This window comes from Babylonia areolata, chromosome 5 (genome assembly GCF_041734735.1).
Source record: "Babylonia areolata isolate BAREFJ2019XMU chromosome 5, ASM4173473v1, whole genome shotgun sequence".
In the NCBI taxonomy this organism is placed as follows: Eukaryota; Metazoa; Mollusca; class Gastropoda; order Neogastropoda; family Buccinidae; genus Babylonia; species Babylonia areolata.
Genome location: NC_134880.1, coordinates 36,609,125 through 36,636,692, shown reverse-complemented (window position 1 = coordinate 36,636,692; position 27,568 = coordinate 36,609,125). Strand labels below are relative to the sequence as shown.

The 27,568-nt window shown below is 43.2% G+C and overlaps 1 protein-coding gene across 1 annotated transcript in view; it reads left to right on the top strand.

The window, feature by feature from the left end:
• The window catches only part of LOC143282262 (epithelial sodium channel subunit gamma-like), a 46,054-nt gene extending 18,900 nt beyond the window's left edge, over nucleotides 1-27,154 (top strand). Inside the window, exons 8-13 of the mRNA XM_076587862.1 lie at nucleotides 9,367-9,586; nucleotides 14,718-14,801; nucleotides 17,002-17,159; nucleotides 18,006-18,064; nucleotides 23,781-23,859; nucleotides 26,876-27,154. Coding sequence (XP_076443977.1) covers nucleotides 9,367-9,586; nucleotides 14,718-14,801; nucleotides 17,002-17,159; nucleotides 18,006-18,064; nucleotides 23,781-23,859; nucleotides 26,876-27,121 — 846 coding nt within the window. The 3' untranslated portion in view covers nucleotides 27,122-27,154. The remainder of the gene's footprint in view (nucleotides 1-9,366; nucleotides 9,587-14,717; nucleotides 14,802-17,001; nucleotides 17,160-18,005; nucleotides 18,065-23,780; nucleotides 23,860-26,875) is intronic.
• Nucleotides 27,155-27,568: the final 414 nt, after the last annotated feature.

Here is a 27,568-nt window from a genome sequence, read left to right as displayed (position 1 = left end):
ACACGAGACAACACAACACAACATGAGACAACACAACACGATACGACAGTATCAGTATCAGTAGCTCAAGGAGGCGTCACTGCATTCGTTCAAATCCATATACGCTACACCACATCTGCCAAGCAGATGCCTGACCAGCAGCACAACCCAACGCGCTTAGTCAGGCCTTGAGAAGAAAAAAAACAAACAAACAAAAAACCAAAACAAAACATAATAGATAAATACATATAAATACTACTACTACAGATAATAATATTTATAAGGCGCAAAATCTTGATGAAGTCAACTCTAAGCGCGCGCGCACACACACACACACACACACACAAGAAAAACAAAATAAAAAACAACAACAACAAAACAAAACAAAACAACAACAAAAAAAAAAAAAGATAAATAAGCAAACAAATGTAAAACATGCAGACACGTTCACACACACACACACACACACACACACACACACACACATGCACAACAGATATGCAACAAACATGCAGTTTCACAGATATGAAAGCACAATCAAATACACATAAACGTACATGAGCACCAACACAAACACACACACACACACACACACATTACCCTGCACCCCCCTCCCCCCGCCCCTCCCGCCCCCTCCACACACTCATTTCTAGACTACATATCGCACCTTCCACGGCATCCTCCCCCCTCCCCTCCCCCCCCTCCCCCCCCCCCCCCCCACACACACATACACACACATATATACAAATATATATATGCACACCCGCACGTTCCAATATTCCGTTGCCTCCACGGTGTAGACTTGCATACCCACACATGCATCATCCTCTCTCCACACACACACACACACACACACACACACACACACACACACACACGTGCACATAGCTCTCCTGACATATGTGTACAGTTACACCCTCGTGCACGCACACACGTACACAAACACACACACATACACACACGCACAGAGGCTGCCACTGATTGGCCGCAAGAGGGGTGGGAAAAGATCTCTGATGCCAAGAACGTGGCGTCTAGGTGTTGCTCAGTCTATTATATTTGGAAAAGCCGACAGAGACTGTTCCGTTTTGAAGTAATTTGCGCGATGTTGGTTCGGAAATGATGCCGATATTCGTTTGATTTGCCAAGCATCGTGCTCTACCTTTCATGCTAGACTTACGGTCGCTCCCTCTCTCTGCCTTTATTTCTTTGAAGCGATCGATGGTGCGATGGCCTTGTACCTATTCTTTTTGGCATTCTTTGACTTTCCTGAGGATTTCCGATTCTCCTGGATGTAGGCCGCTCGTTGTTGCGTTACCAGCAAGTCTGTCAGCTCGCTCATTTCCCTTAACACCTGCATGTCCCGGGCAGTATGATCATGTAAGTTTCTTTATCTGAAAGTTGCGCATTGCCTCATGCCACTCTGGGCTTCCCATTCTACTTTCAATTTTCTTTGAGTCCGTTAGAATCATGGCATGTTGGTTTCCGGGCATATGGATAGATGATAGCCACTGGAGGGCGTGTGTCACAGCTTCAACTTCCATCGTCAGTTGGAGGTTGTGACATTGTAGGTAGCATTCTCACACGAGACAACACAACACGAAACAAGGCAACTCGATTCGAAACAAGACAGCTCGACACGAGACAAGACAACACGACACGAGACAAGACAACACGCACGAGACAAGACAACACGACACGAGACAAGACAACACAACACGAGACAAGACAACACGACACGAGACAACACAACACAACACGAGACAACACAACACGAGACAAGACAACACGCACGAGACAACACAACACAACACCAGACAACAGAACACAACACGAGACAACACAACACAACACGAGACAACACAACACAGCAGGAGACAACACAACACGAGACGAGACTACACGAGACAACACAGCACGAGACAACACAACACGAGACGAGACAACACGACACGAGACAACACAACACGAGACAACACAACACGAGACAACACAACACGAGACAGCACGACACAAGACGAGACCAAAGTCTTTATTCCAAGACAAGATAGAATCTTTATTTCAAGATAAGACAAAACTTCATTTCAAAACAAGTCCAAAGTCTTTATTTCAAGACAAACCAAGACAAAATCTTCATTTCAAGAGAAGACAAGACAACATTCTTTAACTCAAGACAAGACAACATTCTTTAACTCAAGACAAGACAAAACAAGACGAAATTCTTTATCTCAAGACAAGACAAAACAAGACGAAATTCTTTGTGTCAAGACAAGGTAAAATTCTTTATTTCAAGACAAGACAAAGTCTTCATTTCAAGATAAGGGAGGGGGGGGGGGGTTGTTTTGTTGTTGTTGTTGTTATTTTGGTGGGGGGTGTTGGGTGTTGTTTTGTTTGTTTGTTTTTGGGGGTTGCAATTTCTCCCTCCGTTTGAAATGGGGGTTAGTTGGACTGTGTTGTCATTTTGGAACTCGATTCTTTCTGGAAATTGTTTGGTCTGACTGCATGAGTTTCCCTTCCGAACCAGATCATTGTGTAATGCAGCTCAGACTGTTAGCGTTCCCTTCCGAACCATGAAAATATATGTTCTGCAGCTGAGACTGTTAGCGTTTCCGTCTGAACCATGAAAATATAATTATGTTCTGCAGCTGAGACTGTTAGCGTTCCCGTCTGAACCATAAAAATACACGTTATGCTGCTCAGACTGTTTGCGTTCCCGTCTGAAACATAAACAAAAATATTTGTTCTGGAGCGAAGACAGCTTGCCTTCCCTTGTTAATCATATATATTATACAACACAAACTGTTTGCGCTCCATTCTCCTTCTTCTTCCACTTGACGACCAACATCATTATGTTGATGAAACTGTCGTGTTGTCGGAGATTGCTGTAGGGCGCAGTTCAGCTGGTCTACCGAGGGATGTGCTATTAACTGATAGGGAAGATGGGGCGCAGTAAGCTGGTGTGTTCGCATCTCCAGCTAGGCCAATCCGGCTACCGTAGCGATCCCCGGGAATACACCCAACCAGCACAGCCCTAGCCATCTACGACACATCTTACCAGTGGGAAAAAAACCCAGTGGGGGTGGGTAGACTTGCTGGCAGATGTGTGTGGGCGTGGGACTAAACAGAAGTTTTGGAAGGTGGGAGGGAAGTCTACTCAGTTGTGTCACAGGCAGGAGGCGAGTCTGGACTTGAAGCTGTCCAGCGACTCTGCTGTGACAACTTCCTGGAGGGAGAGTGTTCCATTCCGAGATAGTACGGGGGAAAAGGGACATCTGTCTGTACTGTGTCCTGCGGGCAGGGATGTCGTAGTTGCAGGTTTTTTTTTTAGTTTTTTTTTTTTTAGCTCAGCTTACTGTCTGATGGTGTTGGTAGGTAGTCTGAGTTGATGGAGATAAGACCTTGATGGAAATTGTTTCCTATCTTCAAGTTGGGCCGAAAAAAGCCTAAGGTCTTGTTGGCTTTGTTGGTTGTAGAATTGATGTGGGATCCCCAGCGTAGGTTGTCCCGGATGTTCACACCAAGATATTTTGTGGTGTTGACGTTTTCCAGCGGATGGCCATTTCGTATGTAGTTTCTGACTTTTTTGCGACACACACTGCTTGTGGTCGCTTGTTAACCACACATGCTATGCAACACAGACAACTTGCATGCCATCCGTAATCGTGTAATTTAAGCAACACACACACACACACACACACACACACACACACACACACACACACACACATATATATATATATATATATTCGGGTGTCCCCCAAAAAGTGAACCGCTTTTTGACAAGTATTTTCTCAGCGATAGAGAAACCGAATTCATTGAAAAGTTTTACACAGTAACCTTAGGGTATCATCAACAAGTCTGCAAAATATCTAAACGTTCGGACGAAAATTATACGAGTATTGTCAAATTCAAAACAGCATGTCAAAAAATCCAATATCAGAGCTGTGCAATGTGACCTTCATCATGTTCATGCCAGTTGCCAGGTGTTGGCATCTGTCAATCAGTGTCAGTCTAAAAATAGCCTGTCTGGGTGTCAAGTCTATGCTTGGATTGTCGTCTGTACACAAAATCAGTTCTGTCCAAAGTTTCAGTTTGGGAAGATCAACCATGCCTTTGAGTGAAAGTGATAAGGTTACCAATGAAAACTGTTTCAAGGAGAAAGGCTGGAGTGGAAGAAGGATCGTAAAGGAATTTCCAGGCAATAGTCTAGGAAGATTTTTAAAAAATCTACCTCCTGTGCCAACAAATTCCTTTAAAATAAATGTCGCCTGTTTTGTGTTCTACAGACATCCCTTGGTCAGATCACATAAAGTTGACCAAAATTGACATGTGTTATTTTTGAAGCTGTTGAAAAATGCGAAAAAGCGCACAATAACGCAAATCTGAAAACGTTCCGTCAGCTACTTCCTATCACTGTAGTATGTAGGTTTTGTCATGTTTCACTTGACAGTCACACAGAAATAGCAAAAACATGCTAAATGGGCCTTACTGCATACATTTTGCAAAAATTAATGCCTCAAAAGCATAAATCCAACATTTTGTATGTAGCGTTTGACGTATTTGTCAGTAGACAATGCCTCATCAACACAGTTTCACTGACCCATCAGTATTGCAGAAAACGTATCAGTATCCATAAACATACTAAAACTTTACATACAAAACATACAAAATCACTGTTGGCTAAGAAGAATTACTGTGTCTCTACTTACAGTCAGTCTTCATCATCTGATGATACCTCGCCAGTATAGGCAGTCTTGTTCACAGTGTTGGCGCAGCTCTCTCCTCGGCATTCTCCACAACCAGACGTACACACAAGTCCATGTTTTCTGCATGAGCATCTTGCTGTTTGACATTCTGTCTTGCAGTTACATCGAATGACACTGAGGAGCTCATCAGGAGCAGCAGCAATGTCGGTGAGGACAGGTACCATAAGACCTTGTACAATCTCCCACCCCCAGTCCTTTGGATCCAGGTCAAATGATTGTTGCTCCAAGTGCATCCATTCTTGCACTTGGTAGTACGTTCTCAATGAATGGAACTTGGCTGCTGCTGATGTAGGTGGGAGCTTGCAGGGCTGAAAAGATGATGTGCAGGTGGAGACTTTCTGCATGTACTTGATGTACCGGAGGCTGTTCAGACAGTCTCTATCTTTGCCACCATAAAGCTCTACAAACGCTTTTTCTCCAGCTGCAATCAACGTTTCTGAGTCCCTGTCAGAAGTGGCACCGAACACATCTGCCTGCTGCTGGAAGATGGACGAATCCATCAATTTCTTCAAAAGAATGGATTTTCCAATACCATATGGACTGCTGTTTGCATCGCAGCCTCCAAAGGCGTGCGCAAAGAGAATTCGTCTGCACACTTCAGTTCCCAGCTCAGTCTTAACAGCTTGGATGTTCCACACTTTTGCTGCCGATTTTGCTGTAGAGGATCTCACTGATGTGAAGAATATGGGAGTGTACTGTGTGGTGAGGTGGTACAGGAGGAGTATCAGCAAATCAGTGTCCTCACCCACTAGAACCACGTTTGCCGCCCTTGCCATGTCTAGCGCTGTCTTCACAATCAGCCTGTCAGCATCACCAGTTGCATGTGCGGTGTCAAACCCGTGTTGAGACAAACAGCAACTGAGAAGGTTGATGAACCGCTGTTTGTTGTTCTCATTTGCCAGAAAACGTTCTTTGGGTTCACAAAGCAACATGTCACCATCAAAAGAAATGTCACATGCCACATCACCTCTGCTGCTTCTTCGCAAATGGGCTGCATCCTTTGTGTTTGGTCCACAGCTGTACCCATCAAAAACAACAGTTCCTTTGCCGAACAGTCGAATTAGAAAGTCTGTGTAGCTCTGAACAATCTGGTTATACGTTGAGCCACGACACCAGGTCAGAAGGTGCAGCAGGAAGCCACCATCAATAACATAGGAAACCTCATCTGGAAGAACAGCATTGACTTGTTTTGTGGTGGTCCAGATGTAAATTGCAAGTGCAGCCTTCCTTGCTTGTCTGGGCAGACCATCCGAATTGAAAAGTGATGCTGGTACACTGCACATTTCACAAGCAAAGGCCTCCTCTAGACAGTTGGGGGTGTTTTCAACAATCTTCACCAGTCTCTGAAACAGCAACATTGAGTCAATATGTACCACATCGTCATTCACATTTGATGACTTGGCTTTAAGAGCCATGGTGACAGCCTGATCTTTTTTTTCGAAACGTAACATCAGAAACATTCTTTCCGACAATGTTGCTGAGTATCTGTTTTCCAACTCTTTCTGCTTGATCTGCATTCACACTTTCTGCAGCTTCCTTTCCACTGGAAATAGATCTCAGTGCCGCATCTCCAGTGAAAGGGTTTCTGTTGAGAAGGTATTTAAGGATAAGGTGAATGTCCTTATGGTCCCGCTGCTGTCTTGATTTGCCAAGATCTTTGTGTTGTGTATGCTGCTCACTGGAAGAAAATGTAACATCTGTAACAGATTGCATTGCCTCATGAGTGACCCCCTGCCCTTGCTTAGTCTTTTCTCGCCTTTGTCACAGAACAAACATTGTGGTTGTAGATTCACATCAACTGACCTCTTGGATCGCCGTTTTCGAGGTGAAGGCACTTCCTTTGCTTCTTTCAACTTCGCCTGCACGACTTGTGTGTATAGGAAGCACGACAGGATCTATGCACCAAGTCTCCAGCCTCTGCATGAACTGTATCTTGAAGTTCTTTACTCACAAAGTTTATTGAGTTGCTACCTTTCTCTGTCAGTGTCACTTTCTCTGCTGCTGTCTCACTGATTTCCTTGAGACAAATTATGCAGATCAGATCTGGAAACTCTGCAAACTCCTGCAAGACAAACGGAAACAACACTGAACTGGCAAAGAGATAAATAGATATGCAGATGAATGGAGAGAGAGAGAGAGGAAGAGAAAGAGAGAGAGAGAGAGAGAGGGGAGAGAGAGGGGAGAGAGAGAGAGAGAGAGAGAGAGAGAGAGAGATAGCACACACATACACAGAGACACAGAGAGAGAGACAGACAGACAGACAGACAGACAGCACAGAGGCTGCAACTGTTGCAGGACAATACCTGTACATACTTAATGTAAATTGTGATGGTTTTTGAGAAAATAATGAGTGAAAGCAAAAACAACAAACAACAAAACAGAAAAACAAAACAAAACAAAAAAACTCAACCAACCAACCAAACAAACAAACAAAAAAGCCATTTTGCAGAGTGAAACTGGGTAAAAGCAAAACCAGTAAATAAACAACAAAACTAGAAACAGAAACAAAAATGCCATTTTGCACAATACACAGACTGCACAACTGACTGAGCTTACAGAAAAATGGGTACTTCTACCATCACTACAAATTTGTTTAATTAATTAATTATTTAATTAGTGCACGCCTTTTTTCTGTTAAGATGACACCACCACCCCTCCCCCCCCCCCCAAAAAAAAAAAAAACATTAAAAAAACACACAAACAAACAAACAAGCAAGCAAACTTTATACTTGATGCAACAGGTATAACCCACGTTGTTGAACTCACAACTCGCTGCCGAAGCAATGTGTGCGGTAAAACAAAAATCTAGCGTATGCAAGTGCATGTAACTAATAAGCACTGTATCTAAAAAGACATTAATTTGATCTCATTCCTATAAAGCAGCAACAGAGTTACAGCGGTATACCCGTCTCCATGCATTTATTTGCCGCGGGACGTTAAACTAATTTTAATCATCAGTGGTAACAAATTCGCGATGATATAAGACTAGCGTCCACAAATAATACGTGATTAATAAAAGTACATGACTTTTTATGTACACTGCAGAGGAAAAAAAAAAAAAAAAAAGAACAATAGAGATCAGGTTCTTACCTCTGATGTGCTTGGGCCTGGCGCATTACATGCTGTGCTATCGGCGTCAGCCATGTTGGTGTTGCGTGATGAAGGGTAAACATCGGGTGGCCTGAGAAAAAACTGTCTCCCCAAATCCATAAACAAAAAGGCCGTTTTTTCGGGCTTATAGCATGATGCTTTTTAGATCAACTTTATTACATTTATGCAGTCACTATCTGAAGTGTCAAATGCACTTAACATGAATTTTAAAGGAATTACTTTGCACAGAGTTCAAACGCTTCCCAGACTACAAGGGGTGGAGTCATGTCATTGTAAATAGATTTATCGCTAAAATACGCACTACAGGGTCAGTAGCACGTACAATTGGCAGTGGGAGACCCAAGACTGCATGTTCGGAGGAGAACAAGGACCGTGTTGAGGAACTGATTCAATCCCAGGAGAACTCAGGGACCCAAAAATCTCTTCGAGAAGTTGCAAGTGATTTACAAGTGAGCAAGTTTTATGTGCAAAGAATGGCGAAAGAACTGGAGCTGAAGCCTTTCAAGGGGATACGGGTATCAAGGAGGGACCAAAATGGTAGAGGGAAAAGAAAAACTCGTTGCCGAAACTTGAACGACCACTACTCGGCCACTGATCATTTTCACAGACGAAAAAAACTAAAACGTAAGAGATAGCTAAAAATCGCCAAAAAAACCCCAACCAAAAAAACAACAACACGATCGCGTTTATGAGAAACGGAAACGAGAAAATCAGTCATCTCGCCTCTGTCATGAGACTTCTAGATTTTCGAAAAAAGACAATAGTTTCAGCTGGAGTATACTGGAAAAGAAAAACAAATATTCATTTTATTGACACTGATAGAGCCAAGGTTGATAGTGAAAGCTACATTCAGTTAGTGGATGACAATCTTCTCCCGGATTGTAGGCGTCTTTATCCTAGAAACAATTACGTGTTTCAGTAAGATGGGGCTCCTTCACACAAAAGTAGGGTAACCCAGGCCCATCTGGAGAAGGCTTCACCAGAATTCATCAAGAAGGATGAATGGCCTTCACAAAGTCCTGACTGTAACCCAATGGATTATGCCATACGGGACTCTCCGAAGGAGAAAGTTTACCGGGGAGTGAGAGACAAACTGACCGAGCAGGCGTTAAAGGACAGGATAATTATGTCATGGGAGGAGATCGGTGGAATAAATACGTAAGCGCATTTCTGCTTGGAAGAAACGGCTTCGTTTAGTCGTGGAGGAAGATGGAGACCACACTGAGCATAAACTAAAATAAGTGAGTTTTCCTCTGATATTGGATTTTTTGACATGCTGTTTTGAATTTGACAATACTCGCAAAATGATATTTTAGATATTTTGCAGACTTGTTGATGATATCCTAAGGTTACTGTTTGAAATTTTTCAATTCGGTTTCCCTATTACTGAGGAAATAATTGTCAAAAAGCGGTTCACTTTTTGGGGGACACCCGATGTATATATACATGGGGGGCAACATGCTGCGTGCAAGTGTACGTGTTGTGAATCAGCCCTGTGTCCTCCAACACCCAGGAGAAGATCGAACGACTGGGGCCCCCTCACGGCTGTTGTGACGACCAGAAGCAGGCTGAGGACCTGTACGCCGTCCACTGGAACCTGACCTACCGCAAGCTGAGCTGCCTCAAGTCATGCTACCAGACCATCGTCCGCAGCTTCTGCAACTGCTCGCTGCCCATGTACTTCCTGGACGATGACCGTGACCACGTGTGCGACATGACTGTGGATGAGACTGGTTGGTGACCGTTCTGAAAACAGAATAGTGTACTGTGTTGTAGAATATTGATGAGACTGGTTGGTGACTGTTATGAACACACAATAGTGTACTGTGTTGTAGAATATTGATGAGACTGGTTGGTGACCGTTATGAAAACAGAATAGTGTACTGTGTTGTAGAATATTGATGAGACTGGTTGGTGACTGTTATGAACACACAATAGTGTACTGTGTTGTAGAATATTGATGAGACTGGTTGGTGACCGTTATGAAAACAGAATAGTGTATTGTATTGTAGAATATTGATGAGACTGGTTGATGACCGTTATGAACACATATAGTATTGATGAGACTGGTTGGTGACCGTTATGAACACAGAATAGTGTACTGTATTGTAGAATATTGATGAGACTGGTTGGTGACCGTTATGAACACAGAATAGTGTACTGTATTGTAGAATATTGATGAGACTGGTTGGTGACCGTTCTGAACCCTGAATACTGTTTTGTGTTTGTATTTGTATTTCTTTCTTTCACAACAGATTTCTCTGTGTGAAATTCGGGCTCCTCTCCCCAGGGAGAGCGCGTCGCTACACTACAGCTCCACCCACTTTTTTGTATTTTTTCCTGCATGCAGTTTTATTTGTTTTTTCCTATCGATGTGGATTTTTCTACAGAATTTTGCCAGGAACAACCCTGGTTATAGTCTCATCCGAATGATGAGACTGGTTGGTGACCGTTATGAACACAGATGGTGTACTATATTGTAGAATATTGATGAGACTGGTTGGTGACCGTGATGAGACTGGTTGGTGACCGTTATGAACACAGAATAGTGTACTGTATTGTAGAATATTGATGAGACTGGTCGGTGACCGTTATGAACACAGATGGTGTATTGTGTTGTAGAATATTGATGAGGTGACCGTTATATACAGAGTATTGATGAGACTGGTTGGTGACCGTTATGAACATTGATGGTGTACTGTGTTGTAGAGTATTGATGAGGTGACCGTTATATACAGAGTATTGATGAGACTGGTTGGTGACCGTTATGAACATAGATGGTGTACTGTGTTGTAGAGTATTGATGAGACTAGTCGGTGACCGTTCTGAACACAGAATATGTCTTGTATTGTAGACTATTGATGAGACTGGTTGGTGACTGTTCTGAACACAGAATATGTCTTGTATTGTAGACTATTGATGAGACTGGTTGGTGACCGTTATGAACACAGAATAGTGTACTGTATTGTTGAATATTGATGAGACTGGTTGGTGCCCGTTATGAACACAGAATAGTGTACTGTATTGTTGAATATTGATGAGACTGGTTGGTGCCCGTTATGAACACAGAATATGTCTTGTATTGTAGAATATTGATGAGACTTGTCGGTGACCGTTATGAACACAGAATAGTGTACTGTATTGTAGAATATTGATGACACTGGTTGGTGACCGTTATGAACACAGAATAGTGTACTGTGTTGTAGAATATTGATGAGACTTGTTGGTGACCGTTCTGAACACATAGAGTATTGATGAGACTGGTTGGTGACCCTTCTGAACACATAGAGTATTGATGAGACTGGTTGGTGACCCTTCTGAACACATAGAGTATTGATGAGACTGGTTGGAGACCGTTCTGAACACATAGAGTATTGATGAGACTGGCTGGTGACCGTTACGAACACAGAGTATCGGTGAGACTGGTTAGTGACCGTTCTGGACACACATAGTGTACTGTGTTGTAGTGTGTCGTATTGTATTGTATTGTAACGTATTGTAGTATGTTGTCATGTATCGTATTATTCTTTTATCACAAAATGATTTTACGTGTAAAATTCGGGCTGCTGTCCCCAGGGAGAGCGTATCTTGACAGTGCAATGTCGCGCTTTTTTGTCTTTCTTGAATAGTGTTCGTTATCCTATCAACATTGAATTACTATGGAATTGTGAATGGACATGCCTCTTTGTTGCCGTGGGTTCTTTTACGTTTGCTAAGTGCATGCTACAAAGAGACCTCGGTTTATCATCTTACCCGAATGACTAGCGTTCAGGCCACTCCTCTAGGTCAGGTGGAGGGGGAGAAAATACTGCCAAGAGTGGGATTCGCTTTGAGCGTAAGATTCTCTCGCTTCTTAAGCTGACACGCTAGCAATGGGCCACCACTTGGTGAAAAGTGTACACCCTGAGAAATCTCTGTTCAGTCCATTTCAGTGCAAGAGACGTTATTATTATTACTATTGTTAGTAGTAGTAGTAGTAGTAGTAGTAGTAGTAGTAGTAGTAGTATCTGCTTCAAACACAGCTTCATTTTCAAGGGGTGTCAAAGGGTGCGGACTGATCCATACACGCTACATCACATAGCTTAAAAATAATGAATAAATAAGGGAGCAGATGTCTGGAGCATCCTTCATTTAGAATCATTTACTATAATTAAGAAATAAATCAATAGCGCCTGCACTGCTCCTTGATTACTATGAAAGTACGTGCCAAAACACACACACACACACACACACACACACACACACACACACACACACACACACACACACACACACAAACACAGCTAACCACGATGGGTAACTGACTGTAGTTTGGTTCTTGCAGACGCATGTGTATCCAGCCTTCCACTGAGGGTTCCAGGGGAATACTCCAGATGTGACGGATTGTGTCCCTTGCCCTGCTCGTGAGTCATCAATTCTTCTTCTACTCCTCCTCCTCCTCTTCTTCTTCTCTTCTTCCTCCTCCTCTTCTTCTTCAGCTCTTCAACCTCGGTGTTATCCTCCTCCTCCTCCACCTTCTTCTCCCCTCCTCCTCCTTCTTCTTACTCCTACTCCTCGTCTTCCTTCTCCACCTTCTCCTCTTTCTTCTTCTCCTCCTCCTCCTCCTTCTTTCTCCTCCTCCTCTTCATGCTCACCCTCCTGCTCCTCCTCACTCCTCCGTTTTCTTCTCCTTTTTCTTCTAATCAGTCAGGATTTAGACAGCACCATACCCAAAAATGCATAACTAACATGCAGTCACAATTCACAATAACAATTCAGTAATGATAACAATAATCAGAAACCGTTAACACAATTCTGAAGTACATTAAAGGAATGTAGAAATAGGGCTATAAACTAGTGCCTCATCAGAAATAACTTTCCAAAACTCATCTGCAGAATACTTATTCTCTTTGAAATACTTGGGCAAGAAGGTACGGAACTGCTGACAGTGAAACAAACAATGATGCAAGCTGAACTGATTACCACAGATGCATGTAACATTTTGACTATACTTTGTCTTCAGCGCATCAAGTTTTATACGGAAGAAAGTAGAGGTTATTAGTGTGTGTGTGTGTGTGTGTGTGTGTGTGTGTGTGTGTGTGTGTGTGTGTGTGTGTGTGTGTGTGTGTGTGTGTACGTATGTGATAATGTACCAATTGTTCTTTTCATTGCTTTGTTACTTTTAATATACTATTCCAGTTACTAATCATATTCGTCGTTCTTATAATTTTATTTGAGTTAATTTCTTATTTTTATGTATTGTGTCGTTCATTATTTTTATGTTTTGTGTCGTTAAATGGACAGAATTGTAAAAAAGGCCTTTTCTGCGCCTAATTCTTTACCCATTAAAGATTCAATCAATCTTTTTCTCCCCCCCCTCCTCCTCGTCATCATCATCATCATCTTCTTCTCCTCTTCCCCCTCCTTCTCTTCCTCGCCTCCTCTTCCTCCTTCTTCTTCTTCTTTCAACTCTGTGAAGAGTCAATGGGGCGCAGCCCAGAAGAACTGTCCACCAGATTCCTGCAGGTCTGTCGGCCTTGTGTCAATGCCTGGTTCTGTGCAATTGGTTCTCCTGTCCATTCTGCAATGTGTCAGTTCATAGTTTTCCATTTCATCTCTATCTTTCAACTATTCCTTTGAGCACTGTTACAGCAAGGCCATTGGATCTTGTAACGTGGCCAAAACAGCTTAGCTTTGTTTCTTTAGGTGACGTCAGCAGAATCTTATGTTCGTGACAGGGTATAGAGTTCGGGGTGTTAGGTGCTGGGGGATAGGGGTGGACAAAAGAGGCGAGAGGGTATCCATAAGCGTTGAAGTGGACGTGGTTGTGTTAAATAGTCGCTTTTTCGTGACGTGGAGAAAAAAAAAAAGAGTTCATTTTACGTCCCCATCGCTGCCTCTTGATGACAGTGTATATTCTAAAGCTGGGCACTTGTTTATTTATCTATTTGTTTACTTATTTACCTGCTTAATCCTTTATTTATGTATTTGTTTGTTTATCTATCTATTTGGTTGTTATTTCTATGTTTGTTTACTCATTTGTTTTGCAGTGTGTCTCACTCACTTAGCTCTTTGCCAGGTGGTGATCCGGGTGGATATCCTGGGAATTTCCCAAAGACGATCAGATAACTGACTGCTTGCTCAGCTCTGGTTGTGGTATACATGTGCAAACCGGTTTGCTGTCAGCTACAGGGGTTAGGTACTATACCCGGACCATGTCAGTCACCCATCCTGTACACCACGGTTAGCTGTCAGCTACAGGAGTTAGGTACTATACCCGGACCATGTCAGTCACCCATCCTGTACACCACGGTTAGCTGTCAGCTACAGGAGTTAGGTACTATACCCGGACCATGTCAGTCACCCATCCTGTACACCACGGTTAGCTGTCAGCTACAGGGGTTAGGTACTATACCCGGACCATGTCAGTCACCCATCCTGTACACCACGGTTAGCTGTCAGCTACAGGGGTTAGGTACTATACCCGGACCATGTCAGTCACCCATCCTGTACACCACGGTTAGCTGTCAGCTACAGGGGTTAGGTACTATACCCGGACCATGTCAGCCACCCATCGTGTACACCACGGTTAGCTGTCAGCTACAGGAGTTAGGTACTATACCCGGACCATGTCAGTGACCCATTCTGTACACCGTGGTTAGCTGTCAGCTACAGGGGTTAGGTACTATACCCGGACCATGTCAGTCACCCATCTTGTTCCACAGTCTCCTGCCATCACCCCCCCCCAGCACACAGTGTACGGTGTGTCCAATGTTTTGTCATCTGTACTGTAGGTGAATTACAGAGTGTAGGGTTTGCCCCATGTTTTGTCAGCTGTACTGCAGGCGAATTACACAGTGTAGGGTGTGTTCCATGTTTTGTCAGCTGATGACAGGCTGGCATCACGTGACTGGTTTCAGGGAGGTTCGCTATCGGATGACCGTGTCGTCAGCAGCCTGGCCTTCAGAAGTCTATAGCGTGAGACTTATGTAGTTAGTGTCTTCTGTCTCTCTCTGTGTCTGTCTGTCCCAATCTCTCTGTGTCTCTCTCACTGTCTGTCTGTCTTTCTCAATGTCCAAGTGCTATGGAAGTCACTGCTGTATGTTGCATTTGCCATACGTAGATTTTACAGGCAGTAACAATACTGTACCTTTTAAATACCCGGATATGCCTGGTACTTGCATATTGATGACATCTCTCTCTCTCTCTCTCTCTCTCTCTCTCTCTCATATTTCGTCTTTTCTTATTTCTCCTCTCCCACCTCCTACGCCCCCTCTCTCTCTTTTCCTCGCTTCTGATATGAATTGATTCTTGTGCGCTTCTTTTTTCATTTATTTTAACCCCAGGGCTGGATGGAAAAAAAGATTTCGTGTTATACTTAATACCCTGGAAAAATAAAATTTCGTTCGTTCGTTCGTTCTCTCTCTGTCTGTGTGTGTGTCTCTCTCTCTTTCTGACACACTTTCCTATCCATCTGTCAAGTAGGGGGTGGGGGGTTTGTATGTGCGTGTGCGGAGGGTGTGGGGAGGGGGGTTCTTCATTATGTATGTCCTTCTGCATGAATACCTTTTCCCGTCATTTATGTGTGTGCTTTTTGTAATAGATGTAGATTAGCAAAGACAGATTGGAAGAATTGGCTTAATCATTGAATAAAAACGTTTTGAATTCTGAGTTCAGAGTTCTCTCTGTGTGTGTATGGTTTTAGCAGGTCTGCATGTTTTATTCTTTTTTTTTCTTCCGAAAATGAAATATTAACAACCATAATGATGATGATGATAACAAGAACAAGAACAACAACTACAACAGCAACAACAAAATAGTAATAGTAGTAGTAGTAGTAGTAGTAGTAGTGGTGGTGGTGAGAAGAAGATCCGACACAAAAAGAAACGTCAACAATAAGCCTCCCCCCCCCCCCAGTCCTCCCTCCCCCCCCAAAAAAAAAACAACAACAACAAAAGACAAAAAAAAAACACAAACACTTATTTAATAACATGTGTATGATGATGACGATGAAAATGATCACGTGTCATATTTGATGGCACATTATCGGTCAGTTTTTTTAAATGTAGTAAATAAAGCCAAGAGTTGATTGCAAAAAAACGGTCGTTCATAGACGAAAAAAACTTAGCATGCAAAACAGTAAAACAAGAGAGGCAAGGCCTTCAAGACTCACTTGTCATACACTCAGGAAAGTAAATAATCAATAGAACCCAGCATGTTTGGGTGGGCAGAAACTGACTTTGTCACTGCCCTATTGCGGATCTATCGATAAATCGATTGTGGTATTCAAAGTGATAACCCTGTTTAAGATATTTTCCCAACTGTTTTTAAGCCTAATTTGGTATTGACAGACAAAGTATATACAGAGAAAATGACAATGTTAAAGTTTACCACGGACACACAGACATACATACAGACAGACACACACACACACTGAGACAACCTAGTACCGGGTTCTAACATAGACTCACTGTGTTTACACAAGTGAGACAAAAATGCCACGCCCACATTCTGCTCCTCCTGATTATTCTGCTGTGATGTTTCGTGCACAGCATCAACCTTGACCCCAAATCCATTTCAAATGTTTCAGTTTCAGTTTTAGCTTCTCAAGGAAGTTTTACTGCGTTCGGACAAATCCAAATATGCTGCACCACATCTGCTAGGCAGATATATGACCATCAGCATAACCCAACGCGCTAATTCAGGCTTGAGTGCATGCATAAACCTATATATTTGTGTACCTATCAGAGTGGAGCTTATTCAGGATTGAGTGCATGCATAAACTTATATATTTGTGTACCTATCAGAGTGGAGCTTATTCGGGTCTTGAGTGCAAGTATAAACATAAATATTTCTGTACCTATCGGATGGATTTCTTCTGCATAATTTTCCAGAGGACAACGCTCTCGTTGCCATGGGATCTTTTCCAGTGCGCCAAGTGCTTGTTGCACACGGGATCTCGGTTTATCGTCTCATCCGAATGACTAGACGCTCAGTTTGATTTTCCAGTCGGACTTGGGAGAAAAGGCAAGAGCGGGAATCGAGCCCAGACCCTCACGAACTCTCTGTATCGGCAGACGAGCGTCTTAACCGTTCTGCCACCGTCCTCCTTAACATGTGTTTCCCGTTAATCCCCCGTGTTGGGCACCGCCACTGACACCACGCGGAGATGACGGCGGTGACCGGACATGTCCTGGGACCGTCACCACGTGCACTTCTAGGAGCCGCCTTTCATTGGATGCCAACCGGGAAAATGAGTGCGAAGACCAGTGGAGACGTGGCACAGAACGGCTGACCAAAGAACTGAAGGAGATTGATGGAGACGTGGCACAGAACGGCTGACCAAAGAACTGAGATTGATGGAGACGTGGCACAGAACGGCTGACCAAAGAACTGAAGGAGATTGATGGAGACATGGCACTGAACGGCTGACCAAAGAACTGAAGGAGATTGATGGAGACATGGCACTGAACGGCTGACCAAAGAACTGAAGGAGATTGATGGAGACGTGGCACTGAACGGCTGACCAAAGAACTGAAGGAGATTGATGGAGACGTGGCACTGAACGGCTGACCAAAGAACTGAAGGAGATTGATGGAGACATGGCACAGAACGGCTGACCAAAGAACTGAGATTGATGGAGACATGGCACAGAACGGCTGACCAAAGAACTGAGATTGATGGAGACGTGGCACAGAACGGCTGACCAAAGAACTGAAGCAGGACGGCTGACCAAAGAACTGAAGCAGGACGGCTGACCAAAGAACTGAAGCAGGACGGCTGACCAAAGAATCGAAACAGGACGGCTGACCAAAGAACTGAAGCAGGACGGCTGACCAAAGAATCGAAACAGGACGGCTGACCAAAGAACTGAAGCAGGAAGGCTATACCTGCAGGGGAAGCTATTAAGGACAGCACCAGACAGCCAGGCAGCAGTGGGAACATCATTCTGGTGGCGGATTGCTGTGCCTTGGGCCACAGAGAGTTTAAGTAAGAAAGCCAGTTAGTGCGGGGTGTGTGTGAGAGGAATGTCCTACAGCTGGGGATGACCTGAAACATGTGGAATCACATAGCATCATGAATCGAACTTTACTTCACCGTTTCTGTATACAGTGTATTTGCCACGGGTGTGCTGGCACTATAACTAATGCCTTTTACCCTTTTTTCTCTCAGAGGTACCTGCAGACGAAAATCAGACAAAGCAGTTACCTTCTGATGGACGGTGATGTCAGGTGAGTCTGCTCATTCACGTAGCTGTGTGTGTGTGTGTGTGTGTGTGTGTGTGTGTGTGTGTCGGGGGAGGGGTCTCTCTCTCTCTCTCTCCCCCCCCCCCTTCTCTTATTTATTTATTTATTTGTGTGTGTGTGTGTGTGTGTGTGTGTGTGTGTGTGTTCCGTCACAAATATATTCTGAAAAGATAATAAAACAAATGCGTTCTAATAATTGCAAGGATTACTGGGTTCGATCGAAAGGACATTCAAATCCTGACTGTCCAGTAGCATTAAAAACTGTGTTAGAGCATTTCAAACAACTAAATACTGAAACAGAAGAAAAAAGATGAGAATCCACCTTTTCCCTTAATTCAAACTTTGAACCTGACTCCCTTCATGCTCCAATAACAGTCGATTATGTTGAAAGAGCTGGTACACATTTAAGGAACGGAAAGTCGGCTGGTATTGATATGATATACAACGAATATCCATTAAAAAAACCAACACACACACACACACACACACACACACACACACACACACACACACGAGCGCACACGCGTGCGTTTGCGTGCGTGCGTTTGTGTGTGTGTGTGTGTGTGTGTTTCGTTTTATCATTCAGCTGTGCCAAACTTGGTTGATGCTTCATAAACGTTAAGCGCACAGCTTCAATAATATAGGCTTCAGCAAGACGTCTTTTATAAACAAGAAAACGTGATGAACAGTCCATGTTGCAGGGGCAATAACTCATATAACCAATAAACGTGACGAACAATACTTTTTGCAGGGGCAATAACTCAGATAAACCAATGAAAGTGACGAACAATATTTTCTTGCAGGGGCAATAACTTAGATAATCCAGTAAACGTGCGGAACAATGCCTTTTGCAGAGGCAGTAACTTAGATAATCCAATAAACGTGAGGAACAGTGCTTTTTTACAGGGGCAATAACTTATGTAGCCGTGTACCCGAGTGGTTTATAAGGGGACGGCACAAAAGAACAAACTGAACGATTTACTGAATTAAAGATAGACAAGTATCCCCACGCACAGGCCAGGAACATACAGAGGACAGTCACAAAAGGGTTTTTCTATTGTTTTATTTACAATAGTTATGAGAAAATAGAGATAAGAAGAAGAAATAAAGATAATAGAGAAAACAGTGCAGGCGATATGGCGATGACACCAGCCGTTGTGGGAACACACACACAACACACACTGCCTGCGACACTGCAAAAGAGAGAGAGAGAGAGAGAGAGAGAGAGAGAGAGAGGCTCTGGTCAGATGGCTGGCCAGCTGAAAAGTGACCAGATGTTCACCCACTCCGTCAATTTATGCAAGTTAAGCGGACTGCACTGACGCTAGCGTGGTCCGTGAAGCGAATCGTCCCCAGTCATGCTAAATCAGATTAGAATTGTGTTTGTTTCAAGATGTTCAATGATTGATTTCTAAACGATTCCTGAACTGATTTACGTCGGACAGGTCGCAAAAGAAAGAGCTCAATACCTTCTTTATAATGAGTATAAAATGAAATGATTATTTAAGATGAATTTATAATCTTAATTTAAGTCACCTGAACGGATCAGTTTTAGCGAGCTTATCGCGGAAAATTACAAACTGCGTTAAAACAATTTGATTCCATGCAAACACAATTGGAATAGATTTTAAAGATGGAACTGCCACGATTCTGCCAGTATATAATACTTGCAGTTACTGATCCGACAAAAGAGACTTTTAATGAAATATTGTCGTCAGAAACACAGATTACAGCTCGCCCAATTGCGTACCCGTGGAGTGGTTGTCGTGAAACCGGAAGGACAAAATGACGTAAGCTTAGCGTCAGTTGAAATCTTTTCACTGACAAACAATTTAACTGAAATCAAGTATGCTTGTAACCGATTTAAATGTGTGTGTGCAAGCACAACAAATATAATATTACAGTGAACGATACAGAGACTTGATTTCGTAGGTGTGTAGAGAATAGATTTAGAATGGGCTTTACCCAAACCAGGAAACAGCGTCACACATTCTGCGCGAGCCGTTGAAGACCAGCAGGTTAGTTGCGAAAAGAGGCGCAATAGACCTTGTTCATCAGAAAACCGGAAGTCAGTGAAAAGTTCAGCCCCTTCATCTTGGGACGTCTGGATCAGGCAACATGGCGACTCTGTCCGCTGAAAATGAAAGTGCGCTTGAATCCATTAAAGTTTAAGAACCGAAAGAGTATTTTGAAAAAGAACGGAGAACTGATAAGTAGCGCGAAAGTTGAACTTGTTCGTCATGCAAAGATTTTCAATCGTCGCGGAACCAGAAACAAGAAGGCGAAGTCAAGTCAGTTTCTGCTGTCACAGAGACATTTCTGCTGCCACAGCGACATAAACCTCCCGCAGATTTTTAACAACTGAACTGAAGAAAAAAGTATCCTGTGTGTGACCCATTCAATCAGAATCTATAAACATTCTAGCATTTCATATTGTTGCTACATAGTATGAGTGAGTGAGTGAGTGAGTGAGTGAGTGTGTGTGTGTGTGTGTGTGTGTGTGTGTGTGTGTGTGTGTGTGCGCGCGCGCGCGCGCGCCTTCTAAAAACAGATTTCAGACTTGAGAAAATGGCCGTTGCTGTTCCAATGAATTTTCTTCTTTTTCTGGCTTTTCTATCACATGCAGTTTTAACACATATTGTGGGGAGGAGAGTGTTGGAGTTGAGCATGGAAATCTGTGGGGAAATGAGTGGTGCAGTTTAGCATGGAAATTGTGGGGAGAAGAGTGGTGGAGCTGTGCATGGAGTTTGATTAAAGATAATCATCATCAAGACTGATTCATGTGTGTTTCATCACAGTTGCGTTGATGATTAACTGCAAGAAAAGAATGATTTCATCTTATGGTGTAGCATGCATGCATGTGTGCATACAGTACTCACTCATTCATCATTACAAGTGACATGCATTGATAAGTCTTCTCAAGACTCCGAGACATTCAGACACACCAGTCTGGTACAATCAGCTGGCCTGTTTACCCAAAATGGATATGTCTGTACTTTCACCAGGTTAGACTGAATATGTATTTCTTTTATGGAAACCTGTAAGTCCATTATTGTATCTAACAACTGGCCAAAGGATCAACACACAATACCAGTTTTCTCTTTGATGCCATTTTTTTTAGAAACTGGTAGTGCTGTAAATTCTTAGTGTAAATATTTGCATTTATTTACATTTGCATGCCCCACCTCCCATCTTTTATTTCCTGTATTATTTTTAATCATAAATATAAATATATATATATTTCATTCGCTTATTGTTTACTTGTCAAATCTGTACAATCAAATTTGGACTGTTTACAAAATGCAGTGTAAACAGGTCTGAGTCAAACACAAACAGACTTGAAGAAAATCACTTTGATTAGATATTTTCTTTTATTTTTTGTATCATTCATTCATTCCTAAATGCTAAACAACGAACAATTGTCTAAACAATTTGAGTTATTTATAACGTGAGCATCATTTCGTTTTGGATGTTGTGCACGTATGCATATATGTGTGTGTGTGTGTGTGTGTGTGTGTGTGTGTGTGTGTGTGTGTGTGTGTGTGTGTGTGTGTGTGTGTGTGTGTGATATACATCTGTATTGAAGTTCAATGTCTACATTCACAAAGTTTTGATGTTTTTCCATGATCAGAAAGAAAAAAAAACCCAACTCTGCAGTGAATCTTAACTGCTTTGAACCACACTGCACCCCTCCGCACCCCCACCTTTCTCCCTCAAAGAGTAGAAGAAAAATCACAGCAACAGTTTCTGAATTATTTAAATGCACCATGTGATCAAGATCATTAGCAAGCAGTGGGTATAAGCTTTGGCTGTTGAAATCAAATTATCTCTTGTATACAAATGATGTATATATTGCATATAAATCAACATTATATCAGATAAATATAAACAGTATATAAACAGTTGCAATATTTATTCACATCAATATGAAAAAAAATTATCAGGAGCATTCAAACCCCTCAATTCCCAAGAAGAAAGCTTAAAAAAACTTCACACACAGATAATAATCTGACTGTCTTACACAATTTGTCAATACCAATGATCCACCTGAATCAATCCGCTCTCAACTAACACACACACACACACACACACACACACACACACACACACACACACACACACACTACAAATTGACACCCACTACTGTAACCCCCCTTCAGTCCAAATTTTTTTTGGCAAAACAGTCTTCAGGCCTAATAAGTCATCTTTCACTGTGCCATCAGTGTCAGATTGGTGTAAAGGGGGAAGCAAAGCTGTCAGACCATTACATATTTTCACTTCCAAATTTGTTAAAATTTGTAAAAATTACTCAATTTACTGTCAGCAGCACTGGTTTCCCCTGCTGATGCAGAAGTAGCGGTGATGCCTTCTTGGACTTGCACATCTGACAGCTGTGACAAAAAAAAAAGAAAATAATAAAATAATATATAATCATAGCTTGAATGATAATTATGACATTTGTTTTAGCTACACATACAACCCCCAAAATGTGTCAGATCAATTCACTGCATTATGCATGTGCAGAATCTCAAGCCAGTGAGTTGTTTAAATTTGCAACAATAACAATGCCTCTGTGTGTGTGTGTGTGTGTGTGTGTGTGTGTGTGTGTGTGTGTGTGTGTATAAACATTCACATTGCCTGTGGAAGTAGCGAGGATCTCACTGTCTCAGTATCATTGTTACAGCATTTTCTGAAAATGTGCAAGCATTTCCACTTGAAAGAACTATGTGCTGACAAATGTTGTACAGTGGAAATTCTGTGTCGTGCTTGTTTCAGGGGTACACTAGTCAGTTTTGTACTATGTGTCTGAGAAGCATATATCTGTGCTGAATAAATATCACTGCTAAGAATGTGACCAACAAACACACACACACACACACACACACACACACACACACACACACACACACAAATCCAGTTGAATGATACAACATTAGTGACTGGAAGTTGAAAAAGACCAGTCAGCTGGTATACTGTAATTCTCCGTTTTAAAGGTTATATTGTGCTTTTGGATTCAAACATTAGACAGATAAGTGTGTGATAAATGAAGACAGTTTAATTATCCCTCTTTGATAAATCAGACCCAAAACATTCTTAGGCTTGGCTGTTGAATTGAAAACAAATATATTTGGAGACATAAAAAAATGAATATTCGATTCAAAATATCACGTACCGTGCTTGTTCTGAAGACCTTGTTCGTGAAAAAATGAAGGAATATCATCGCCACTGAGGGTGCGGTCTTTTTCAGTTCACGAAGTGATTCTGAGCTCGCCACGCTCTATGCAGTCAGTTCGCAGCTGGTATTCGTTGCAATGTCACCTTTTTTCCTTTGAAGTTCGAACAGCGCACACAGTACTTCTTTCCTCCCGTTTTCCCCAGACCCATTCTGAAGCATTTTCACAAATGCACACGACGAACTCGCAACTTTCGCTTTCAGAGACTCCCCACGAATTCTGTTTCCGGCTTAATCAAGGGCAAATTACTCCAATTTTTTTTCTTCTAACGAACAAGGTCGAAAGCTCAGCTTTGAACTTGTGCTGTGAGTTGAGTCACAGTTTCAGTTTCAGTACACAATTAGTAGCCAGTCGTACTGAGCACTTGTGTACACTTAGATAAACCAATAAACGTAAGGAACAATGCTTTTTGCTGGGGCAATAACTTAGATAAACCAATAAACGTGACGAACAATACTTTTTTGCAGGAGCAATGATTTCGCCAAGCTGAACGTGTACTTCACTGACCTGATCTACACCAAGGTGGAGCAACAGAGAGCTTTTGAGGTATGTCACACAGCAAGGTGTAGCATTGAGGTATATCACCGTCCCCTCACACAGCAAGGTGCAGCATTGAGGTATGTCACTGTCCCCTCACACAGCAAGGTGCAGCATTGAGGTATGTCACTGTCCCCTCACACAGTAAGATGGGGCATTGAGGTATGTCACTGTCCCCTCACACAGCAAGGTGCAGCATTGAGGTATGTCACTGTCCCCTCACACAGTAAGATGGGGCATTGAGGTATGTCACTGTCCCCTCACACAGCAAGGTGCAGCATTGAGGTATGTCACTGTCCCCTCACACAGTAAGATGGGGCATTGAGGTATGTCACCGTCCCCTCACACAGCAAGGTGCAGCATTGAGGTATGTCACTGTCCCCTCACACAGTAAGATGGGGCATTGAGGTATGTCACTGTCCCCTCACACAGCAAGGTGCAGCATTGAGGTATGCTACTGTCCCCTCACACAGTAAGGTGGGGCATTGAGGTATGTCACTGTCCCCTCACAAAGTAAGATGGGGCATTGAGGTATGTCACTGTCCCCTCACAAAGTAAGATGGGGCATTGAGGTATATCACTGTCCCCTCACACAACAAGGTGCAGCATTGAGGTATGTCACTGTCCCCTCACACAACAAGGTAGGGCATTGAGGTATATCACTGTCCCCTCACACAGTAAGATGGGGCATTGAGGTATATCACTGTCCCCTCACACAGCAAGATGGGGCATCGAGGTATGTCACTGTCCCCTCACACAGCAAGGTGGGACATTGAGGTATGTCACTGTCCCCTCACACAACCAGGTGGGGCATTGAGGTATGTCACTGTCCCCTCACACAGCAAGGTGGGGCATTGAGGTATGTCACTGTCCTCTCACACAGCAAAGTGCAGCATTGAGGTATGTCATTGTCCCCTCACACAGCAAGATTGGGCATTGAGGTATGTCACTGTCCCCTCACACAGCAAGATTGGGCATTGAGGTATGTCACTGTCCCCTCACACAGCAAGGTGCAGCATTGAGGTATGTCACTGTCCCCTCACACAGTAAGATGGGGCATTGAGGTATGTCACTGTCCCCTCACACAGCAAGGTGCAGCATTGAGGTATGTCACTTTCCCCTCACACAGCAAGGTGCAGCATTGAGGTATGTCACTGTACCCGTCAACAGCAATCAACAGGGAATGGAGGGGTAAGGGTTAAGGCTAGGTCTACAGGTATAACCACATCTGTTGGGTGTCTCAACAGCTTCACTTTTAGTTTGATAAGGCTTCACTGCGTTCGGATGAATCCATACATGCTACACTAAATCTGCTTGGCAGATTCCTGACAGCAGTATAACCCAACACGCTTGCCAGGCCTTGAGTGCATGCACACATATTTGTGTATCTATCTGCTGGGGCCATGTTCATGAGACCATCGTGCCCGAGGACAAGTGTGTACCTGCGGGTAATCTGCCTGAGGCACGGCAAACTGCCCTAGGGTTTAAAAAAAAGAAAAAAGAAAAAAAAAGGCGGTATTCAGGAACACAAAAGCCTACCTGTGGGTCTACAAACCCGAAAGCAAATTCACTATCTGCCAAGGGTGACAGCCCACGAAGCAGAGGTAATACGGCGAATCCTTTTGTTGCGTTGGATTTGTTCAGGGTAAACAGGCGTTTTGAAGAGAGACCGTGTCTTGAATATGGTTCCTGATACTTTTTATTTTATCCTTTGTTTCCTTGGCAGTCAGAAGTGACATGTTGAGACTGGCAGACGTCATATTTATTCCATATGACTTAATTACGTATGTAGCTGCAAAGTGAGTGCTCTTGCAGACGATAAATAATGGAATGGCCGAAATTAGCAGATCGTCGAAATTAGTTCTTTCCAGAGAAATATATTTATCTGAACTCCGTTATTTTATTTCATTTTTTTAAAGCAGGCAGACAGTGTGTCATGATGCAAAAGTGGCTCCCAGATTTGACAAGTTGCTGACTCTCATCAATGCTTTGCCACTGGCGCGCTTTTTTTTTCATACTGTGGTGTGTTACGAAGTAAAAGAGCATGCGCTTAAGCAAATCACCGGGATTTTTTATCATAAACGATTGGTTATCTGCCTGTGTGCACTGCGCGTGTCTTGATACGAAGATAACTTAGCCTTCACGTTAAACTGTACCCGCAGGTCTCTACTATATCAAAGGTAACTTGCCTGGAGGCAAAGTCAATTTTGTCTTGAATACGGCGCCTGGCAGAGTGGATACAAAAATTTGCCAGGGGACAACACTTTTTTTTGTTATTTTTTTTTTCTTTGTTGTTATTGTTGTTGTTGTTGTCAGTGCGTCAAGAGCGTGCTGCACATAGGACCTCGGTTTATCATCTCATCTGATTGACTAGGCGCTCAGTTTGATTTTCCAGCCAAACTTTGGGAAAAAGGGCGAAAGCGGGGTTTGAGCCCACACTCTGAGGAACTCTGTATTGGCAGATAAACTTCTGAACCATTCTGCCACCTTCCTCCTTAACTGGTCAAACACATGATGCAGTCTGTTACGTTATCAGACATTCTGTTCAAACACAACACACAGACATTCTGAAAGGTGTGTGTGTGTGTGTGTGTGTGTGTGTGTGTGTGTGTGTGAGTCAATGATGCAGGAAACATATGATGATCGCCTAAAGGTAGCTGTTAGTCGTCTCTGCCCAGGTTGGCAACCTGTCGTGCAAATGACTGTAAAGCACTTAGAGCTTGGTCTCGGACAGAACAGGTGCTATATAAGTATCAATAGTAATCATAAAACTAATGACAGCCCCAGCAGCAGCAGCAACAACAACAACAATACTAAGAAGAAGAAGTAGAATGATGGTGATGATGATGATGAGTATGATGCTGCTGCTGCTGCTGTTATTATTCTTATTCTTGTTATTCTTCTTCTTATTATTATCAGCAGCAGCAGCGACAACAGTAGCAGCAGCACCAGTAGCATCATCATCACCATGACCATGATACAGTTTCAGAACCTGGTCAGCATCATCACCATGACCATGATACAGTTTCAGAACCTGGTCAGCGACATCGGGGGGCAGCTGGGCCTGTGGCTAGGGCTTTCGGCCATCACCATCGGCGAGCTGTGTGGCCTGTTGCTCTCCCTTTTCCGCCTGCTCACCGCCAGGGGGCCCAGAGAGCGGTCAGTGACAACCTCCACCACCACCCCCGTCCAGCCTTTCTCCACCGCGCTGCAACGGCAGGACGACGACCACGAGGGCTTCGGGGAGCAGAAAGGACATAGTACCCTTTGAGGACGTCACATCCCTTCCACTTCCACCCCTTCTCCACAACACACACACACACACACACACACACACACACGGTGGTCCTTGTATAAGTGCTTCTCAAAGTGTCTGTGGTGGCAGGGACAGTGCACGGTGGAACGCCGAAACCACAAGCCTCCATCTGTCACGGGTGTGTGTCAGTGCCTGGTTTGGAACAAAGTTCCTTCCGGTGAACTGGGTCATGTTTGTCCACTTTCTTCCTTTGTCTTCATTCTCCTCATTCCCTGCATGTTCCCTGGATGAGGTCTTGGCGAGGCCATGCGTCAAGGTTAAGTGGCCACAACTCTTTGGTTTCCACTTTTTCACAGTGAACAGTGGGCCTTCATAACATCTTAATTGTTTTATTGCACCTCTTTATTCTATGTGACGAAGTCAGCGTATGAGATACCGAGTTGTCCTAAGTATTACGCCAGC